At 37.1% G+C, this 20,577-nt stretch overlaps 1 protein-coding gene across 12 annotated transcripts in view; it reads left to right on the forward strand.

Moving 5' to 3' along the window:
* TAFA5 (TAFA chemokine like family member 5) overlaps window positions 1-20,577 on the forward strand; it is a 448,086-nt gene that overhangs the window by 326,934 nt on the left and 100,575 nt on the right. For 8 of the 12 annotated variants that reach the window (XR_016464573.1, XR_016464572.1, XM_090136522.1 and 5 more), the window contains one exon: window positions 9,947-10,074. Coding sequence is in view for 7 of the 12 variants with exons in the window: in XM_090136522.1 (XP_089992648.1) it covers window positions 9,947-10,074 (128 nt within the window). In the remaining 5 variants the exon portion in view is untranslated. Of the gene's footprint in view, window positions 1-9,946; window positions 10,075-12,022; window positions 13,375-14,348; window positions 14,469-20,577 lie in introns of those variants that run through there. The other 4 variants (XR_016464567.1, XR_016464570.1, XR_016464568.1 and 1 more) reach the window with 2 other exon arrangements.

The raw sequence follows: 20,577 nt of genomic DNA on the forward strand, positions 1-20,577 counted from the left end.
CTTTTGTTTTTAATATGTAGAAAATTTTGCTAAGTTTGGACAATGGTGATTATCCGAAGTACAAAAGGGAGGGAAAATACTTATATTTCAAGTTGTGTTAAACTCAGGTGAGGAATGGTAACATTTTATATATGTGAAAAGCTACATTAAAAAAAAATCATGTGGCCTCATCTGTCAGCCAGGAATCATTCTGTGTATCCATGATGTCAAGTGGTTAGTTGACAAGATTTGTGATTGATCTTGCTGTCAGCATGTAACAAACGTTCATGTCTGTGCGACTGTTTCCCATGGACACATGTTGGTGCGATGCAGGTTATAGGAATTACCTTTTATGCAGCATTTAAACACTTTTGCCCTCCTATTGGTCAAACACTGGCTGATGAAAGCGGTAGTCTTGAAAAAAAGCCAGTTCCAAGTTATCTAAAGGTTGACATTGCAGTTCACTGCAGCAAGATTCTTCAGGTACAAACAAAGTAATATTTATGAAAAAAAAGTTTCAGAAGAGTCACAATTGACTATATTCTTTGTATTTTCATTGTGAAAGATAATACCATATGCTTGTCTTCCTTTTCATTTTAACCTTTTCTCCACTTTTATTGTTTTCTTAATTTTCATGTAAGTACCATTAAATTGCAAAGAGTGCAGAGGGAAATCATGGGGGGCATACGATAAGTGCAGTCTCCTTCCTGAGTTTCCTTTTCTAATACTTTTAATTGTTCACATAGAGGCAGCGGTTAGTGTCCTTCTGTGCTAGTCACTGATCTCATTTCAAATCAATTTGCTTGCATGTTCTCTTCTTACATACGTGACAAAAGGAGGGCAGAGTTTCCCACTGCTGTAGTTGTTGACAAAGGAAACCCATTGTACTTGAGAACAGCTGCATTATTATCCCTTTCAGTGCACAATAAACTGTCACAACCATGTCACAGCAGCAATGTACATGCTGACACTGGACTTGGAAAGTACCAAAGGCAATGAGGGTCAGAGGAGAACAACTCTGCTAAATGTTTGTCCTTTGAATGCACAGGGAGAGCGCTAATAGTCCCAGAAATAGTTTTAAAAGATTAAAGAATAAGCCATTTCTGTTCTCACATATAATTTCATATTCTCATTCTAATTGCTTCATAAAAGATCAAGTGTCAAATTAAGAAGTTTTTTTTGTTTGTTTGTTTTTTGCCTTTTCTTCCTGATCATGCACAGACTTCATTGAGCTTAAGTAACGAGCCTGGGCACATGAGCATCACACAGTTTGAGTCCCAAAAAAGACACTGACTGTTGCCATCATTTGAGTATGTTTCACCTTCCTGAGAGCACAGAGTCAGATACTCTGCAGTAATATCTGAAACTGCAGATGCCACCTACATTCACTCCAGTGCTCAGCCTTTTTTCAGACACTTCTTGTAAGATTATAATCCTACTATCTTCCTTTCTTCATCAGTTTCAAATTTATTTATTTATTTATTTATTTATTTATTTATTTATTTATTTATTAGCCAGGAGTTCTGGGACCATTTTTTCTCTTTCACAGTCGCACCTGTGTAATGCAGTGATGGTCACAGGTATTTGCCCTATTATTTCACATTCTTCTTTTAACCACAGTGAATCTTGTCTTTCACTGCAGTATTCTGCTCATATCAGGACGATTGGAATTAGTGTAGTTGATTGAAAAAAAATCAATTCTATTCTTTAGCCTTCACTTATCCTTGTCATCCTGCTGACTTCACTGAACAAGTTGCACAGCTTTTTGACCTTGTTCAGCTGCCTCAGTAGCTGCTGCATGCAGTGGGGCTTTGTCCTCTGCTGTCCTCTTTTACCTTCCTTTCCTGTCTTATTCTTTATTTTCTATTATCTGTTTTCTTGTTGCTTTCCATTATAGACCTCCCTTGTCTCTGCCCTTTGCTTTTGTCTTCAAATCCCTTTCTTTGGATCTGAAACTGTTGTCCCTCTCCAGTTAAATCTGCTGCTCTTGGTGTGCTGGCAGAGAAGTGAAATGTGGTGAAAACCTGATCTCTGGCGTATTCTTTGCTAGCAGATTTTTACTTGCTTCCAGCACACTAATTGAATACAGCAGAGCAGAACAGTAGGGGGTAGCAACAGAAGACACAGAGTCCTGACAAAGGCTTTCTCCAAGAGTAGCTGATCAATTAGCATATCTTATTAGATGGCAAATGCTAACTACCCACAGACAGTGAAGTGCTAGATCATTCACAGGTTGAAAAGCAGTGAATATGTACTTCTTTGGATATTTAGGCATATGCTGAAATCCTGGCCTAAGTTGTGGACCAGGTTGCCTATTGAAAATATTGGCCTTGTGATGCATAGAAACCACTAGCATAGAAGAGGCTACTCACACAAGTAATATGTCTAGAGAAAATTCTAACATGTCGATTTTATCTGCATTTATTATGTATAATGATTCTCATGATGCTTGCTGTGACCCTGTGAGACTTGGCAAACTTTACAGTTGTGGTGGTGTTGTTTTTTTTTTTCTTCTAACTGTTAGATTGTTTTATAAACTGTTGAAATATACATGCTATATTTGCTGAACTGCTTTTCTGTATGAGCAATTGTAGTAATTGCCAGAGAAAGGCCAAGGGGTTGAGAATGAATGCAGAGATACACTGCAGTCTCAAATGAGCACAAATTATAAATAGAAGAAATCTAGTCCTTGCACCTTAAAATGGAAATAGACATAAATTGACTGTGAAGCTGGTTTGTAGAGTATTTTCCATTTTAGGGTAGTGCTTCATTCGCACAAGGATTTTAACAACTGGATGTAGACAAATCTAAGATAACCATCACTAGATCACTAGATTAGTGCTTCCAAAAATAACTGAAAAGAGAGGGATTGGTTATTCATTACTGAAGGTCCCTTGCATTTACTCTCATATTTATTTTCATAATTGATGTATGTATGTATTATATGGAGTAGCATAATGAGGAAATCCTGCTATTGTGAAACACAAACAGGAAAGAAGATGAGAACAGTTGAATTTCATTACAATGCTCCCAGAATCTGCATTCTGCCTTGATTTTTATTTTTATGTTTAAATTCTGGGCATGTGGGGTTTTGTTGTTGGGTTTTTTATGTTTTTTAATTTTTTATTTTATTTTATTTTATTTTATTTTGGTCGTGTGTTCTGGATATTTATTATTTATAAGTTGTTTCTGATTTGTGCCTTATCTTCGAACATTCTTCTTCAGCTGCCAGTAGGCATTTATTTTACAGTCATGTGAAGATTCATGTACCTTCTTAAAATTAATAAGGTACCTGTATATCTTGCTAAATGCAGTAGTTTAGGAGTTAAACCTGTCCTGCTGTGGTGTACTGAGGTAGCGAAGTATTTACACAACTTCATCTAGCAACCTCTAATGCCACAACTGAATTCCCTGGGACCATCAATACAGAAAGCAGCAGTATCCCTTAGGCAGCTGTAGTTCAGAATGATGTGGATGACTGCATAATTTGGAGATCATCTCCTGTATATTATACTGCTCCTCCCAAAGTACATATAATCTATGCTGTTTCTGGTGAACCAAAACTTTCATCTGTTTGCATGAAATAGGTCGATAGTGAAGGCTTCTTCTCAGCAGTGGGGACACAATAAAACTTCACCCTTACTGAAGCTGTATTTGGGATTAGTTGGAGGAATTTTCTGCCTTGTCACTCAGTCCTTTACTCTTCATCTCGTAACCTGGTATCAATTTGCAGCCTTAGAGTAGCCTGCAGGAAAGCACTTTTTTTTCTATATATTTCTCAACCTTCTTCCCAATCTTGACAGCAAGAGCAAAATGACAAAATGGGTGTCTAGACATTGCAGTATTGCTGTTCTTAGAACTAAGTAGTCTTTGGTCTAGATGTCCTATAAATAATTGAGATGAGCTAACTGTGAATTAACACTGCTTCCAGTGTTTTAAGTGGAGCAGAATGACTGCTGTAAAAGGTATCTAAGGTTTGTGATGTTTCCTTGTTGTATAGTAAAATAGATTAATGTTTGGGGCTTATGCACTATTACAGTCAAATTGCTGCACTAAAGACAGTACATTATTGCAGTTCTTGTTAAAGGACTGATTCAGTTTCTTTCCACTGGCCTTTTTTTTCTGATGCTGCAGTTTCACTGATACGTTTTTAAAAGCCTATTTCTATGCATAAAATTGTTTTTGTTAATTTCTCATCTGTATGTAATAAAGCATGCTCTTTTTTTCTGAAGGAAAATGAGACAGATAAAGGTCTCTGCACAAGTGACCTCTAAGAATTCAGAAGCGTTGCTTCCAACTCTGCAACAAATTTCTTGTGTCACCGGGCAAGTTAATTAACCTCTGTACTAATTAGGGACAATTAAAATTAGCTACAAGTTTTAGGTAAAGCTAGCAAAATGTAAGAGGCTCTGCAAAGTTTTTTTGGTAGGTACAAAGTGTATATGAACCAAATCTGGCAGATTAGATATATGGTTGGAGCAAATGTTAAAACAGTTGAGGCAAGAGTTTACAGCTGAATAAAATGGAATTAGGAATAGGAAAAACTTGAGGTAAGCAGAATAGAGAGGTAGGGAGAAGAGTAGGATGATGATACCATTTGGGATCAGCCGAAAGTGATCCCCAAGGGAGATGTAGATCTTGTTCAGTTAAAAGGGGAAAAGGTTTACTCGGATAAATTTCTTCATGTAACTGCATCTAAGCTGACGAAGCCTATGACGTTCTTGAGCTCTAGGAATCAGCTATGCTGATGAACTTTCTTCAGATTTCCAGAATAACACCAGAAAAGTAAAGCATGAAAATCAGGAAGTAAATATTTTTGTCCTAATGCATACTTTACATCCTGCATTAAGTGATACAAATTATCACTGAAAAAAAAAAAAAAAAATGTGGAGAAGGACATCATTCTATAAGAAGTATAGGTGATGTAAGCCCTCAATTAAAAAGTATGTTCAAAAACTCTGTATTCCATCTGGGCTTAGGAGAAATCTTCCTTGCTCTCCACTACAAAGAATTTTCCATTTGTTACTTCAGACACTGACCTTTTTTTAGGTTTTCTTTTAACTTTTAGCTTAATTTTTTTATTGCAATTTGTAAATTTTTATTTCACACACCACTTTTCATGCCTGGAAATGTGATATATCCTAAAATAATATTCTCAGTATCCAACTGCTGTTTTAACCAAAATCTTTATTCCATGAAAAAACTAATACTGTTTTTTCTTTTTTCTTTTTTCTTTTTTTTTTTAATTCTACTTCTAAGTTCATTCTCCAACATCTGAGGAAAAAAAAAAAAAAATTACAGTCTGCCTGACTGTGTTGATCTGACATACTTTTTACATGGCTGTAACTTTTTGCACTTACTGCTGCTGATTTATCTCACTTTTTGCTATCACAGAATGTCATGATTTTCAGTTGTGAGACTGACTAGTGATGCAGCAACTGATAACTATCTGAATGTAAAATTAATGTTTGAAAATACAGAAAATAAAGCTGTTTCTCTACAGAAAGGTATGCATATAATTCAAACTAGGTGAAAGACTTCACAGTTAAATAATCTTGAATATGATTATGAGTAAACTTTTTTTTTTTCTTTAAATCTATTGTGAAGTGCTTTATTTAACAGAATACTTAAGAACATTTCAGTGGGTAGATTGGCATCATGTTAGTATCACCTCTGCCTGCCTGGTTCACCTCAGACCTGTTTATATGAGAAGCTGTTGGTTTCTCCCTATTTGTTCTCCTGTTCAAATGGCATTACCCAGGAAAGCAATTCCACCATGAGCATCATCAGTTCCCATTGACTTCAGCTGAAGTGAAGGGGCACACCCTTTCTTAGGGGATGTGAAGAAGCATCAGATCAGATTCTTGAGATGAAATTCACTTATTTGCAGAAGGTTTACACAAAGCTTAGGTATCATTTAAGTACCACATACTTCTTTATAATGGAACTCAGAGGGGATCTGAGGAATCTGATAGACTTTTTGCTGTCTATCTACAGAGGTCTGAATTTCACACCTGGTGGATATAGGAAGTAAAATTCCAACTATGCTGTCTGAGAAAATACAATGTATTTCTTTGCTTTGATGAGTATAACTCACTTTAAATTACCAATAGAAGTTCTTGATATTGTGCTGATAAAACAGTTGTATGCTTTGCTACTTATGTATTTAGCTTCACTGTGATACTCTGCTATAATGGACAAACTGAAAAGGAAAAATGCAAAAACAGACATAACCCCACAGATATGGATATGGCCTGTGATGTAGCTGCACGTGCTTAAGAGAACAGTACACCTCTATCAATTTACACATAAGTGTGAGGGTGTCCAACTGCCTACTGGAAGGTGGCCAAGAAAACAAAGCATGTTATGGTTGGAATAAGTGTGTGTGTTTTATACAGAATTGTCTGTCTAAAATTGATTATGTTGAGGAAGAGGGCACCAATTAACCAAGTTAAACTGCACGGGGAAAATACAGAGATTTTAGGAGGAAAAAAAGGTATCAGCCTTAAAGTGGTAGATTTGTGAGGCAGGGAGAAACCCTATGGAGTAAACTTTGCAGAGCAAAGGTGCACTTTAACACACGAGCTGAGTAATTTTTCCTGGAAAAAAAAAAAAAAAAAAAAAAAAGCTTTTGCTTTTAGACACATGAGCTAGCCAGTACACTTAAGATAGAAATTCTGTGAAATTCTCTTGGTATGTACTAAATTTGTGTGGATACAGCCAATACCCAGAGCAAGAGCTCAAGTATTTGTGATATTACAGATAGCTCAGATAGCTGCATTCTGAGATAGCAACCAAGCAAACACTAAGAGTAATCCATAGAGGAAATAAATATATTTTTGAAGGTTACTCCAAATTATGTTTCCAGGAAAACCTTATATCCGAGATAACAATGGCAATCTACTATATATATTTTTAGTTTGCCTGTTCAGTCTTTCATTGAGCCTTCACATTATTGAGACATTGATAGAAATAGCCATTACAATATGTGATTTGCAAAACATAAATGCAAATGGATGAGGTTGTTAACATTTTACTAGGGTTTTTCTGTGAAGTCTGTGACTGGATGCATGCATTCACTCGGGAAGAATGAGGCTATTACGAGTTACATAAGAGATGTTAGCCTTGAAAACTGATGCAGTCCAGTTCTCAATAGAGCAGTACCTATTCACCCCAAGTACAATCTCTATTTCATTATTTTATATGTTATAAAAACTTAGTTGATTTGCTTCAAAAAAAAATATTGTAGTTATGAAATTTTAGGGGGAATTGTTCCTTTAGTGATATATATCACCTCATGAACAGCGAATGTTCCTATGTAGATGTTATGGAGCTGTGGTGTTTTTTAGTAATGAAAACCTTGTTATGAATTTCAGATTGAGCTTCCACTGAAAGAAATGCTTGTTATATTGCTGGAGCTTACCAACAATTGTACTGGGACTGAGGACACAAGATGTTTCATGTCAAAGTATTGGAAAGGATTTTATTGAAAGACTTTAAATTACAGTTGTATTTCTTGCCATTTTCTGGTGGCATTGGGAATTGTGTTCTTAAGTAGTTTCAGACAGGAAATCAAGGGTGTGAGGAGACTGTTCAGGTGAGCATAAAGAGCTGCCACTGGGTGTAAATGTTGCTTTTTATCTACTTGAACCCCAAATTAATTTTAAGCACCATAAGCTTCATATGCATTTATTTCCCTGTAGCTCTTTTTGTTGATCTCATGAGAGATGAGATATATGTATGATTCAGATAATAGTGTTACGCATGAACATAGAGCAAGACATGATCTCTGTCTTTGTGGAATTTGTTTTCACATTGAATCCTAAAGCACACAAGTTGAGGTTACAAAGCTTTCTCACAGCCTAGCCCAATATTGTCAAGATGAACTCTGAGAGAACCAAAGGTTGTTTTCTGTGGACTGCAATCCTTACCATCTGTGTAAAGACATATTGTTCATCATTTAGCATAAACATGTGGCACCATGCAAGAAAATCTGTGTCTGTATTATTAAAAAAAAAAAAAAAAAAGGCATCCCAAACTAACTTGGAACTCCAGAACAAGTAAGACATGGAACTGTGGATCCAAAGAAGGTACTCAAAGATGATCAAAGGACTGGAACACCACTCTTATAAAGGAAGGTTGATGGAGCTGGGCTTATTCTTCTTGTAAAGAGAAAGCTCCAGAGACATCCCACTGTAGCTTTCCAGGTACTTAATATGAGCTTATAAACAGGAGGGAAACTTAGTGTGCAGTCAGATATTGATAGGACAAGGGGGAATGATTTTAAATTAAAAGAGAGGTGATTTAGATTCTGTATTAGGAGGAAATTTTTACTCAGAGGATGGTGAGGCACTGGAACAGTCTTGCTAGAGAAGCTGTGGGTGCCCCATCCCTGGAGGTGTTCATGGCGAGGTTGGATGGAGCCTTGGGCAACCTCAGCTGGTGGGTAGCAACCCTGCCCGTAATAGGGGGTTTGGAACTAGATGACCTTTCCAACTTAAGCCATTCCATAATTTTAACTCTCCACTCTACAATTTTCCCTACATGGAGAATGAAAGAACAATTAAATATCTGATCTTAGTCATATTGCTTAGTATTCCATCAGAATAAAACCCAACTACTAAATAGGTGAACTCAAAATAAGTCTTATTATAAGGCAGAAATACATTTATGGGAATTAATCCCCCCTTTTTTTCCCTAGCTTGCAGAAAATAAAATTCAGTATAGCTAGTGTGCATCTCCTTTAATGCTCTGTTGTTACACAAGGAGGACTTGAGGAAGTCATGAGGAACCAGCTTACAAGGGAGACTAAACTTTATGAGAAGCCACAAAGCATATAACACAACACCTTTCAGGTAGTTATGGACTTAAACTTTCTGACTAAATCTCCTTTCCCCTGTGGTAATAGGACAGTAGGGTTCTTGTTCCAGACTTATTGTCTCCTTCCCCATGATTTCCTAACATGTTCTTCCTTATATGCTAGTCATAGAATCAAAGGTTATCTCAAGCTGAAAGAAACCCACAAGGATCGAGTCCAACTCCTAACTCCACCCAGAACCACCCGGAATCCAAGCCCTACATCTGAGAGTGCTGTCCAGATATTCCTTGAACTCCAGCAGGCTTAGTGCAGTGACCACTAACTTCCCTAGGGAGCCTGTTCCATGCCCACCACCCCCTGATGAAGAACTTTTTCCTAATTCCCAGCCTAACCCTTCCCTGACACAACTCCATGCCATTCCTTTGGGTTCTGATGCTGTCACCAGGGAGCAGAGCTCAGTGCTGCCCCTCCACTCCCTGTGAGGAGCTGTAGGCCCCCATGAGACTTTCTCTCAGCCTCCTTTTCTCTGGGCTGAGCAAACAAAACAACCTCAGCTATTCATGATGTCCTGCTTATGTTTCTAGTTCCTGCCCTGACTTGCCTACCATTGTAAGTATCACAGGGCTTTCCCAATTACTATCATTATGTTAACTTCTTTACCTATTACATCTTTTCTCTCTCCACTGTTTTTCATGTCTATTTATTATGTAAGCTATTCACGATAAGATTATTTACAGCCTAACACAATGCATCTCAGTCATTGGTCACGTTTAGGCTATTGTAATGATTTAGTGAAATAATAAGGCTCCAGTTGTTAGCATCCGCAACATTTCATTGACTGTAAATAGCATGGAATTTGAAGTTGGCTAACTTTTATGTTCTTTTTATGTATGACAGGGCTACCTTTTTATTTATTGTTGTTTTTTAAGTTCTATTTTTATTATGAAATTTGCTGGCACAGCAAATGTTGTAAATAATTCTGTAAATTGCCTGAGGCTGTTTATATCGTAACCTATGGGTGCATTATTAGATGATGAAAATAGACGACTCTAATGAGAAAATGCTTAGAAATAAGTGAAACGTGAACTCTCCTGACAACCTTTTTTATTGTTTGGTGATTTTTTTCTGTTTATTTTTTTTTCTGTTCAGCACGAATTATCAAAACAAAACAGTGGTGTGAAATGCTGCCATGTTTAGAAGGAGAAGGCTGTGATTTGCTAATCAATAAATCAGGCTGGACCTGTACACAACCAGGAGGTCGGATAAAGACAACCACGGTAAATCACTTCTCTTTTCTAAATTCAGTATCTTTTTCTCTGTGTTTTATTGAAAACAAAGAATGAGATTTCTAATTGCTTTTCAGCACAGTTTTGTAAAGTCTGTTGCCTTATAATTAAGCTATGGGTCCAAATGTTCTTACTGAAATGCAAAGAAGTGCTATCTCAGAGGCAGGAAAAATGTAAAATGCCCCTAAGAATGGAAATTGTGTCAAGGTTTTCTTATAAGGGATCAGTGGTTTTACTAACGCATGTATTCAGGCCGAAAATGATTTCTTATTTCTTCACTGTATGAAAATTTTTGTGTGCTGAAGTATAGGATATAAAACTGAACATGTGTTCTAGCAGAGCAGAAAGAAAGCTTTCACTAGGAAGTGAGGAAGAAATATTATTGCTACTCCCACCACAATGGAAAAATCTTTGCACAGACAGATCTTTAGTTTTCACTGAGGCAGTAACAGAGCAGCATAGAAAACCTATTTGAAAAAAAAAAAAAAACAACCTTTTACCTTCATTTTGGTCCTAGTTTGTTGATAGAATCTTCAGATCTCTGATTTTGTGTCTTGAGGCTTATGCTTGCAGTAAAGCTGATAGTGTATATGACAGTGATAGTTTCTAGTGTCTGTAATATACCAAATATTTCAACAAAATGTTCTCAAATGCCAATAACTCTCTGACTTCAGAAATGGAAAAAATCCTGATAAGTATAATAGAGAAACATTCTGATAGCTAGCTAGACCTTGTGAAATGATTTTTCCCCTATAAACGTTTTTTAGATTTACAGGGAGTTTGAGTGTAATTTAAATAAGACAATTTCAAGAATATTTTGTGTTACAAGTACTTATTAGTGAGGGCTAAATTAATGCCTATCAACCCCTCCACAATTTCTCTGTCTGAACAGGAGACAGACAGCAGTAGAAAGGCTCTTATAGCTTTAGAATATCTGTATTTTTAGAATATCTGTATCTTTTATAAAAGGAATGAAGAGTTGATGAGACTTTATATGTTCTATGCAAAAGAAACTCCTTGAAATGTGATTACTGTTTTGATGCTCTTATTTTTGGAAGACATTTCGTTATGGACGGGGCTACAAAACTCAGTCTCTGAGGTCTTACTTAAACATTGTTTGTCTATAGATATTTTGAATTCAAGTTACATAAGCATGTCCAACAAAAAAAAAAAAAAAAAAAGACCAAAAAAAAAAGTTTTAAACATTAATGTGACTTCTAATGGCAAGCATTCCTGATATAATTTTGTCAGACCAAAAGTATTATCTTAAATCTTGTTAATACAGGGGTGTTTTCTGTACTTGAGGTAAGTGGAAAACCTATGTACCATGACACATTATCAGCTGTCATTATAGTTCTTTATTTGATGTTTTACGCTAATGAAATGGCTGAATAATGCAAAGTAAGCTGAGGATCTATCCTTTAGTATCTATCTTTAATAAAGTGATTCAGATAACCTTTCAGATTTAACATCAGAAGCTTGATTCTGAGCTCTTACTTGTCTGTATAGCTCCTAAATGCTATTGACATGAATTGAATGACTCATGATTTTGATTAACATAAATGAAATTATAATCATGCCCCATCTCAGTTAAATTATGGCCGAGACAAGTATAATATTATTAAGCAGATTCTTCCCCACATAGAGACATTGTTGTCATTGGTGAGGAAAGATTCTGCCAGAGAGCCAACTGTAGAACATCTCTGAGCATAAGTCCTCATCTAACATTGAGCAGCCTTCAACAGTTGGTATCACACATGCAGACACACAACAAACACACAGTATTTTTCAGTCAAGGCAGACTAGCTCTCAGAATGTTTAAAGAAGCTCTGAATCCAGAACGGAAAGTAAAACCAACCAACAGCAAAACCATGAAAATGCAAGCCATAATGCATTATTAATAAAATTACATTTTAACAAATGTTCATTTGTTCTCTAGATGCTTCATTGAAGGTTATGGAAAGCTCTGGACAACAGGCATGGAAACTAGGAAGTCTTAGGATAACTCTCTGAAGTGCTTGACTGTGATTTAAAAGAAGAGAAATTTTCTAGCAGAAACATCACGAGACCTTATTTTCTCTAGCAGTATTCTTACGTCAAAAGCTACTGACGCAGTCAAGTATTTTCTATTTCTGCTCAGAATATGCATCTGAGTTACGAGTCCCACAGTGGCGTCTAATTATAATGGGGAGGATTAACAGTGTGCAGAGAAGGGACAAGAAAATGGTCACCAGGAAGTAAGGGGAAATTCGTGTCCAAACATATTAAGTGAATTATTATACATTATTTGTATTGTTAAGTAGAAACAGTTAACCACATTTTCAGTGGTAGCTGCGTTATATCCTTAATTATATCCTAACTTGTTAACTCACATTTGTTAATCTAATATTTGCAGTCCTTTTCTAAATGCATTAATCAGTATCATGAAGATGTTTGGCACTAGGTCTTACATTGTCATGGCGATGATAGATCATATTGCAGAGAGATCTCTGGTAAATGCTGAAGACAGTCATTTGCTATTGTGCTGATGCCAGGACAGTATTGAACTCTGATGGACTGAGACCAGCTGTTGTGGTAATACCAGCTGCTTTGATTGTAGATAGATGTGTCTAAGTGTAACTTTTGAATAACTGGGTTTAGAAGAAGCACGTGAAATTATAGAACTAGTGAAGACTCTGCCCAGGGCATCCTTTCTGTATGTGAGAATATAATCTAGGACTTCTAGTTAAATATGATTTTTACCAAAACAAGGATGAAATACTTTTTATTTTCTTGAGATATATTCAACATTTAACATTTTTTCCTATGAAGTTACCAAGCAGATAGGATAAGAAAGTACCCTTTTCTTCAAAGTATAAGTGCAAATTCTTTAAACTGCTTCTTTGTTTGTGTTGAAATTCTATAGACTTTCTATGAAAAGCCAGATTTTTTTCACTGCATGGCACTTTTTGTAATTACCTCTGGAAACAATGCAGTGAAATCAAAATTCTCTCCTCATGTGGGTAGGAGTGTTTTATACCCATTTTGTGCTCACTTTGCACAGCCATAAATGACTACACAAGGTGCAAGGCAAAGGAGAATCAAACTCAAAGTATACTCTAAATGGATCTGGATGTCACTTCTGCCCTGTCATCCTATCTACAAGGTGTGAATGAAGCAAGGATTTTTCATCTGCTAAAAGGCTTTTAGAATTGAGGATTGTCTGGGCTAACTGCCAATCTATGTATTAAGCAGCTGATACAAGGAAACAATATGGCAACTTGTAAAATAAGGTAGCAAGAGAATACTACAGAATTGTTAGCACTTTCAGCATAATATCTTGTGAAAAACGTCCTTTCAGTCACTTTAATACCTTCTGCCTTAAAAAGTTCTTCCCCTTTTGCTATTCTCACTATTTCTTTCATTCTTTTTTTTTTTTTTTTTTTTTTAAAGAAGGTACATTGTATTTTAAAGTAGTATGTAGAATCAATAATACCATAAAATATGTGATAATTATTATATTTTTTCAGATGTTGTTGAGAAGCTTATCCATTTTATAGGTCAAGTTAAAAAAAAAAAAAAAATCTTGCCAGTGTATAAATGAGAAGATTCAGAATGTATCGGCTTTACAGGAGAGATTAATTTTAGCAGCAAAGTGTATATATGTTGTCAATGATCCATCACTACCTAATTGTTACTTAATTAATTCCTTCTTCTACATGATGTGATTTCAATGCATGGAGCTTAACAGAACATTCATGCGCCAATTCCTCAGTAGCTAACCTTTTAAAACCTTTGTGATTGTACTGCTAAATTAGCTGAAGTGGGAAATTAAAGAGTATGAAGAAGCTAAGAGAGAGCTCACAGTGGATAAAAGGTGTAATTACTCTGACATGGAGCTCAGTGCTTAGCTAGTAAAATTTACTAAGGATCTAGTTTCACCAAGGGACGTGACTTTCTTAATAGAGTTTACTTACACAGCGAGCAACTTAGCATTCCTCGCCATTAATATAAATGACATGCTGGCTGGGTTGGAAAGGCAATTTGTTCTTTACTCTGAGAAATACGACAGCAGTTTTTATTGGCTGCAACTTAAATCAAGATTTTTTTGTAAAGCCTTATCGTACATAAATGTATGATAATGGTAAATCAGTGAAAATATACTGGTTTTCTTTTCGTCATTGACTTATGAGCAATATGTTCTCATTCATACCATTACATTCTAAGTAAATAAATATATATATGTTACATACTTGTAACATACTTGAGAATTTACTTTTTTTTAGACTGAAGACCAGCTGGAAATGTCCTGAGGCCATGGTCTAGTGGTCTGAGCTTGGGACTGGGAGCCAGAAACTCCTGAGCTCTAATCCCGGCTCTGACAGTGACTTCCTCTGTGGCCTTGGGTAAGTCACTGAACCTCTCTGCCTCAGTTTACCCAGCAGTAAAAATAAGATTAAAAATCCTTAGCTACTTATCTTAGTGAATTTGGAGATTTGAATTAATATTTTAAGAGCTTTAGAAATTCTGAGTTTCTTAAAAATGAAAGTACTGTTATTTATGTTCTTACTGGTGATATTCATGTTTTTGTTAGATACTCATATAACTCTGGCTTTACTGTACTTAGCTTCACTGACGTTCCAGCTCTGAGTGTTTCTAAATGTGCATTTCACATCTCCACAGCTCAGCTGATTGTATTTGGTTAAGCTGTTTTTGGAAGTTTGTTGACGTCTTACCAGTTGTAGTTCTGTTTCATTCTAGAACATAATACCCACAAAATAAGCTTTGAGAAAGCACTGAAATTAGAGCAGTGGGATGATGCAAGCATCCATGCTATGCCAATTAGGTTTCTCTCTTTCCCTTTTATGATCAACTTACAAATGATGCATTAGATGCATTAGACCCACTTGTTGGGAGGTCATCTTCCAAGTTCTCACACTGTTCTAATTTTAAGCAGGGGCACTACATACAGGCCAAAATTGGAGAGGCTATTTTTTTCAGAAAGCTGTTTTATCCCTTCATCTCAGTCCAGTGAAAGTTTTTAGAAACAAGAAGGAAGTACTTATCCTGAATTTTCTGTCATTCATGTCAAAGGCTATTGGGGAATCAGAATCTTGGGCTAAATTTAATAATCCTGGCTTCAAAGTCCATATACATGCATCATATTGATTAGTAATGTCTTGTCTTTTGTCTTTTCTTCAGTTGTGGAAAATCATAAAATCATTAGAGTTGAAAGGGCTCTTGTAAGATCAGAATCTGAAAGTCCCCCAAGGGTCTGAGGGAACAGGGGGTGTCATGTGTGCATGTGTTCATTGAGCTTTTTGAGCAGGTGGCCATGTTGCGAGAGGAAATCACTAGGCAGAAAAGTATCCAGTAATCAGAGAGAGAGACTGATGCATGATGTTGTGCAGTGACACAGGCATAACTAAAGCCCTGTCTGAAGTTCCTGGAAGAGGAGGAAGAAGATAAACAAGCTTCCAGCCCTGAGGAGATAGATGGCAAAAGCACACAAGGTGAAGAGATTGTGTGCTCCTCTCTGCTTGGAGCAGAAAGAGGAGCCTCCTCCTTGACACTGAAATGCACATATGCAACAGGTGTGAAGCTCTAGGGATGTAAAGAGAAAAAGGTCTGGATAATGATTCAGACCTGAAAAGGGACAACTACAGTAAGACTGCCCAAACAAGGATACAAGTCAGAACCAGTGCTGCCAAAAAAAGACAGTGTCTTAGTCACTGGGGGGCACTGAGGCAGCAGTCAGTTGCTGCCTGAATAATCTCTCTAGAGAGGTTTGCTGCTTGCTCAGGGCCTGCATCAGGAAGAGACTAATGGGTATGATAAAACTACTATCTGCTTCTTCTCTTTCAAGATTGGTCACAAGAGGCTGCAACTAGGACACTACAGAATATTAAAAAAGATTTTGTCTCTTGGGAAGATGATGTAGGGATTGGAAGCACAGGTAGTGTTCTCCTTGATCCTGCTGGTTGGAGACTGGGATCCAGGCAGAAGGAGAAGAATAGATCAGTTAAATGAATGGCTCCATGGCTGGTGTCATTCTCAGGGTTTTTGTTATTATGACTTTGGACACACTTTTGAGAGACTGGATATGTCGACACTGGATGGGATACAACTAAGCAGGATGTGTGGCCTGGGAAGAATATAAGGATGCTGTCTGAACATGTAGAGATGGGATCAGGAAAGCCAAGGCACAGATGAAACTGAACTTGGCAAGGGATGTGAAAAATAACAAGAAAGAATTCTACAAGTACATTGGTTCAAAAATGAACAAAGAGTGTACCCCCTTCTGATAAATGAGAAAGGAGAAGTGGCTTCAAAAGACATGGAGAATGCTGAGGTACTCAGTGGGTTCTTTGCCTCAGTCTTCACTGGTAGTCAGGCTTCCTAAACATTTAGGCAAGAATCTAGGAAGCAAAAATCCCTCCCACTGTAACAGCAAAGCAAGTCCAAGACTTCCTGATAAGATTGAATGTATGCAAGTCTATGGGATCAGATGATATGCATCCCATCAACCTGAAGGAGCTGGGTGAATTGATTGCCACGGTACTCTCCATTGTGTCAGAGAAATTAAGATTGTCAGACAAAGTCCTTTATGATGGGGGAAAAAGGAAAATATTGCTCCCATTTTTAAGAAAGGGAGAAAGGAATACCCAGGGGACTACAAACAGGTGAGCCTCACTTCTGTGCCTGGGAAAATCATTGAAAAAATCATCCTCAGAAGCTATACTAAGGCACATGTGAGAAGAGGACATGATCCAAGACGGTCAGAATGGCTTCACCAAGAACAGATCATGTGTGATGTTGGTGACCTTCTATGATGGAGTGGTAACTTTGGAGGACAAAGGAAGGCCAACTGATGTCTACCCAGTCTTGTGCAAGTCCATTGACGTGGTCTCACACCATATCTTTATTTCTAAATTAGAGTGATATGGATCTGAAGGGTGGGCTGTTTGGTGGGTAAAGAGTTAGTTGAATGGTCACAGCCAGAGAGTTGTGCTCTGTGTCCAGATGGAGACCAGTCAAAAGCTGTGTCCTACAGGGAACCCTTGGGATCAGTGCTCTTCAGCATCTTTATCATCAACATGGACAGTGAGATCAAGTGTACCCTCAGCAAGTGTGTTAAACTTGCTTAAAACAAAAAGAGGGGAGAATTACTTAAATGTTAGGAGCAAAACTCAGATTATGGTGAGGCACTGGAACAGATTGCCCAGATAAGTTGTGAATATCCCATCCCTAGAGGTGTTCAAAGATATATTGGACAGCCTCATCTAGTTGTTGGCAACCATCCTACGGCCATACCACCATCTTCCTCTGACATTGTGAGCTGACATCATAAAATAGAAGGCATTACTTTCAGAGAAGCCCTCATAAAATATGCAATATGGTTAATGTATACAAATGATAAAACTTCTTTTATTTTTTGTAATTGAATCATCTAACAAGGCAACAAAACTGTAAAACCAGTGGGATATTTGACTTTTTTTTGGTTAAACAAATAAATTAGTCTGGTTTGGTGGTGGTGGTTGTAATGTGTAGTGAGCTAGGTGTTTGTCAGAGATTTTTGATGAAATTTTATTCTTCCTGTGCTTCATCCTAGAAAGCAGTTGTTCACATACATACGTACTGCCAAAAGTGATGACACGAATAAGATGTGACTGTGAAGTAGTAGAGTTTCTCTCCAGTAAGGAAGGCTTACAAAAGTCTGGTAGAGACTCAATCAAATTGTGGATTGCAACTCTATTCATTCCATTTGAAAATCTGCATGTAGTGTATTTATGCTGACTGAAAATGGAGTCACAAAACCAAAAAAGATTATTTGTTTGCAGTCTTGAAAATTGTTCTCAAATTCCAGTTTTTTGCTGTTCACAGGACTGTGTTTCAGCTTATCTATAAAAATCCATAAACTTATTTGCCATAATTTGAACTGCACTGCAACCTGTGACCTGATTTCAGCTCAGATGGGGTTACTAGCATACCAGTGTTTGGTCAGTGCTGAGAAGCTGGGATGTTCAGCAAGAAGAGCCACCATGATGATGCAGGGCTGGGGGTGGCTACAGTGTGACCTGTTCCTGCAGGCTGCAAATTCTAGGCACCTGAGTGTTAAAGTATATGCAAAGCTTTCAAAATCGTATATGCAAAGCTTTAGAAACATTTCCAAAAATTTCTGTTAAATCACACAAAACAAGCTAAGATTTTTGGACTAAACAAAACAAAAAGTGAATACAGAAAATTAAATTGATGTGATAGCATAGGGCTTTCAATAATTTCTTTGACACATTATTTCCTAAAATCATACTTGAAAATAAATTCAGATAGTCCTGTCACATTAAAAACTGCCATTTCAACAAGAAACTGATGGAGGACCTGCGAACAGCACATAATAGCAGTTAACAGAAGCGTATTGATCTAGGTCAAGGTGGCCCAGGAGGTGAGAGATTTGTGAAAGGTCTAATTTGATTTTATTAAGAATGGTTTCAAAAGCATAAAAGATGTTAAGCCCTCAAGTCTTATTGAAAATCTGTGGAAGGCAGCACATAACAGACATTTCTGTTTTTCTATATTCCCCTGCACTATTTTCATTAAGTGTCTGGAACAGAGCTCCAGTCCTTAGTAGCAGTATGTCTGCACATAAGTTTCTTTATCTTGGGGGTAGACCTAAAGGATGGCCTTGTCTGTTTTTCAATCTAATTAACTCCTGTCTGTGAGACCTTGTTCTCACCTATTCCTTTTGTTCTCATGCATATATGAGCATGCTAGGGTACTCAGGAAGGCAGTGCAGCTCAGAGAGTCATGATAATGTGAGAGCCCTAGGTTTCAGCTTTTCATGCTTTCATTAGCGTCTCATTACATACATGAGACCAGAATTGGAAGTGAGCAAGATTATCTGATGCTTGATCAAATCAAACCAGGCAGTGAAGATGGTCAGTAAAATCAAAAGCAAAACCTACAGAAATAGGACCTTTGCCTTTCAAATGACAGTAAAGATTCAAGGTAGCATAATCTTATTCTAGACTGCGCTGGTATAATTCTCCCAACTCATTCTGGCTTGTTTGTTGCCTGACCTTTCTATTTGGGCAAGCAATAAGTGCTTGTGGAAATCACTGTAACGCCCAAACAGTAATCAGTTTTTACCAGGTGAATTTGCAGTGATATCAACTCCCAAATACAGTCCTGCAGATTAATGAAGTTACAGAGCAGATTACCCAGAATAACCTGGAGGCAGAAAAGTTGGAATTATCATTGCCCAAAAGCTCTGGTGTGTGTCTTCCTTTATTTACACAGCTCCAATGTCTATCTAGATTTTTAGTTTTATTTTTTTCCCACTAATGCTATTCTTGTCCATTCACACTTAACAAAGAATTCTAGAGTTGCCTCAGAGGTGCAAACAAAGAATGTGAAGTACATCCTTCATATGAAAAACATTGATGTACCCTATTTGAAGGAAAAAGATGCTTGAAAGCCCATGTCCTATGCTATAGAGAACGATTTATTGTGAGGATTTTAAAGGTAGCCTCTCTACTACTATTCCCCATTTACATTAAGGTATATATAAACATACACATTACAGTTCAAAATTGGAATGCTGTTCATCTCTGAATAATGTGATGACAGGATGATTTCTGAAGAAATATTTAATTCTACTAATAGACGTTGGACAGCTTTAGGTACGGTAAAAAAATATGGATTTTGCATAAGAGTTAAGGATATTTCCTTACAGAAATAATTATGGCAGCTAGAAGAGGACAAAGATGTTGCAATGGAGAGACTCTTGTAGAAACATAACTGAGACCTAGCTGGACGTGTGATAATACAGCAGGAAAGAACTTGCAAAAATTCAAGGAGTCATAAAAATATAGGGAGTGTTGGGAGGGGCATACTGTCATCAGTGAAAATTAAGTATTTAATCTCTGTGAGAAGCTAGGAAGGCTGAAATCTGCAGGGCTTAGGTGAGTTGTAAATTTTGGAGGCCTAATGTGAATAATAACCAAAGCCCCAGTTGTTGTGATACAGTTCAGATTTAGGGAGGTGATGCACTTATGAAGGGAAGAATGTAGGCCCAGTATGGTGTTTCCTTTGGTCTGAGCACTGACTGGTGATCATACTGCTGTTTTTGATTCACTGAGTATGTGTAAGCCCTGAGAGAGGGACACATCTCCCCTGCATATATATTTGTGCTGAATTCAAAGTTGTCCTCGTGACTTAAGTATGGCTTGGATACCAGTAGCAGATTAAGAGTTCCCTGGAACTCAGGCTTAATTTAGGTGCTGATACAATCCTCTCAGATGCTGTTTGAGCTCAATTTGCTTTCTTCTCAAACCAAGGTATTTCTGAGTATCTCAGAAACTTACATCCAGATGTTTATGAATCTTAGCATCCTGATTTTTCTCCACTCCTGATTAAATTAAAATTTAAATGGAACTTAAAGAAGGATCTCATTAGGATTGTCATAGCATAAAAAACCCTGAGCTAAAATGTAGCTGATAATAGCTGCTGTGGATG

Source organism: Phasianus colchicus, chromosome 1, assembly GCF_987193195.1.
Source record: "Phasianus colchicus chromosome 1, bPhaCol1.hap1.1, whole genome shotgun sequence".
NCBI classification, from domain to species: domain Eukaryota; kingdom Metazoa; phylum Chordata; class Aves; order Galliformes; family Phasianidae; genus Phasianus; species Phasianus colchicus.